Raw genomic sequence first — 2,355 nt, 5'->3', positions numbered from 1 at the left:
TCCCCCCCCCCCCGGGACGTCGCCTCTTCAGAGGGCCTGGACACGCTTGATCGCGTCCATCGTGGACAGGCCCTCCCTGAACCCATATTGGGCCCCGCTTATGTCGGGGCCCGTTTGGGACAGGTGCTGTACGAGGCGGTTTACGAGCACTCGCTCAAACAACTTACCGACCTCGTCCAGAAGGCATATTGGCCTATACGCCGACGGGAGAGAAGCGTCTTTCCCCTCCTTCGGGAGGAGTACCAGCGTGGCACTCCTCCACCGCGGGGGGAAGACTCCTCTCCTCAGGCACGCGCTGTACAAGCGCGCGTATTCCTCCGCGAGGACATTCATTGCCAGGGCGTGGATCCGCTTGTGGAGGCCGTCAGGGCCCGGGGCTGTGTTGCCCTTGAGGCCCTTAGCCACGGCTGTCCAGAGTTCCTCCGGCTGGACGTTCAGGGAATCGTCCCAGTCGGGGGAGTCTTCCCCCGGCTCGAAGGGTGGGCCCCCGTCCTCCTCTGAAATATCGGGGAAGAGGGCCTGCACCACCCTCCGGACGAAACCCTCGTCCAGCCGCTCCGTAGGGTCCCCTATTACCTAAGGAGGGCAATAGGGGACTACCTCGATAGGAGGTATATCTCCTGCAGAGACAGGGATGGAGAACACAGGCAGTGGAACGCTGCCTGCGGTGTCCCACAAGGATCGGTGTTGGGGCCGATCCTGTGGGACGTCGCCTACGACAGGGTATTGCAGACTGCCCTCCCGACTGGCTGCACAATGGTGTGCTACGCGGATGACACATTGCTGTTGGCCAATGGGGAGGACTGGGAGGAGACATTGCAGACCGCAAATGTTGCAGTGGCCTGCACGGTACGCGCCATTAGCGCATTAGGCCTCCGCGTTGCTGCGAAGAAGACAGAAGCGGTCTTCTTCCATGACGGCACGCGGGGGCCACCGCCAGCGCTCGAGCTAAAGGTAGAAGACGCCCGTGTCCAGGTGGGGGCCCATATAAAGTATTATATATATAAAGTAGGGCCTCCACATAGACGGCCTCTGGAGGTTTGGGGAGCACCTCACGAGGCTGATACCCAGGTTGGACGGCGCTGCGAATGCACTTTCGCGCCTAATGCCCAACTTGGGTGGACCGTGTGGGAGAACGAGGCGTCTTTACGCAAACGTGACCAATTCGATTGCGTTGTACGGTGCCCCCGTTTGGTCATCTGCCCTGACTGGTAATAAAAAGGCGGCTGCGGTGCTGCGTAAAACCCAGCATGGCTATCAGGGCGATACGGGGGTACCGTACGGTCTCCCACGCGGCAGCCTCATTGGTGGCCGAGATGCCCCCCCTCGAGATCCTGGCGGCAGCACACGCTCAAACGTATGAGCGCGTCGCAGGACTCAAAGCCGGGGGGCTCCCGGTAACGAAGAGGATGAGGAGACTCCTCAGCCTCCAGATAAAGAGGGCGGCGAGGGAGGAATGGCGGACCTGGCTCGGGGAGCCAAATCGCGCAGGCCAGCGCACGGTCCAAGCCATCCTCCTCCGCCTTGACGAGTGGCTCAACCGCTCATGGGCACGGGCGTCCTACAGGACGACGCAGGTACTCACCGGACACGGCTGTTTCGGTGAGTACTTGCACAGGATAGGGCGCGAATTAACCGCGCAGTGTCACCACTGTGACGAGGAGAGGGACTCGGCGCAGCACACCCTGGAAGTTTGTCCAGCGTGGGCAAACGAGCGCCGAGCCCTCTCCAATATTATTGGTGCGGACCTCTCTCTCCCGATGGTCGTCAAAGCCATCACGGAGAGAGAGGTGTCTTGGAAGGCGTTCTCCTCCTTCTGCGAGCATGTGATGCTGCAGAAGGAGGAGGCTGAGCGAATCCGAAGGGGGGAAGCCGACCCCCCTGCTGGATCCCAACAAGGTGGAGTAGGCGTGCCCAGAAGAGGTGCACGCCGACTACCGGCCCATCTCAGGGCCTGGAGGTAACGCGGGGAGGGAGCGGTGGACCGTCATGGTTAGCCGTACTCCCTCCCCCGCGACGAATGAGGATGACTGGCCAACTATAAGGCCATAGGAGGTAACGCGGGGAGGGAGCGGTGGACCGTCATGGTTAGCCGTACTCCCTCCCCCGCGATGAGTGAGGATGACTGGCCAACTATATGGCTATAGGCACCACAACGGTGCGACGAGACGTTTCGGTCCATTTGTGGGGTACGGGTGCCTCTATCGAATAGCCCCGGGGTAGCCCCTGCCTGTCGTAAGAGGCGACTAAAAGGGGAGGAGAAAAGGCGGTATAGAACCGAATGGGGGTGGGCACGGGCTGGAGACCCGTGACCCCACCAACAACTAGGGGACGCGGCGAGGGGCCTGGTGGCAC

At 61.6% G+C, this 2,355-nt stretch overlaps 1 protein-coding gene across 1 annotated transcript; it reads left to right on the top strand.

Moving 5' to 3' along the window:
- The first annotated feature begins 1,249 nt into the window (after positions 1 to 1,249).
- On the top strand, positions 1,250 to 1,965 carry LOC105557413. The gene has a single exon (XM_012004659.1). The coding sequence runs from the start codon at positions 1,251 to 1,253 to the stop codon at positions 1,962 to 1,964; it is 714 nt and encodes a 237-aa protein (XP_011860049.1). The 5' UTR covers position 1,250; the 3' UTR covers position 1,965.
- Positions 1,966 to 2,355: the final 390 nt, after the last annotated feature.

This window comes from Vollenhovia emeryi, unplaced genomic scaffold (genome assembly GCF_000949405.1).
Source record: "Vollenhovia emeryi isolate VEMERY1.0 unplaced genomic scaffold, V.emery_V1.0 DF939494.1, whole genome shotgun sequence".
NCBI classification, from domain to species: Eukaryota; Metazoa; Arthropoda; class Insecta; order Hymenoptera; family Formicidae; genus Vollenhovia; species Vollenhovia emeryi.
The sequence above is the reverse complement of the archived record's forward strand: the minus strand, read 5'-3'. Positions and strand labels throughout refer to the sequence as shown.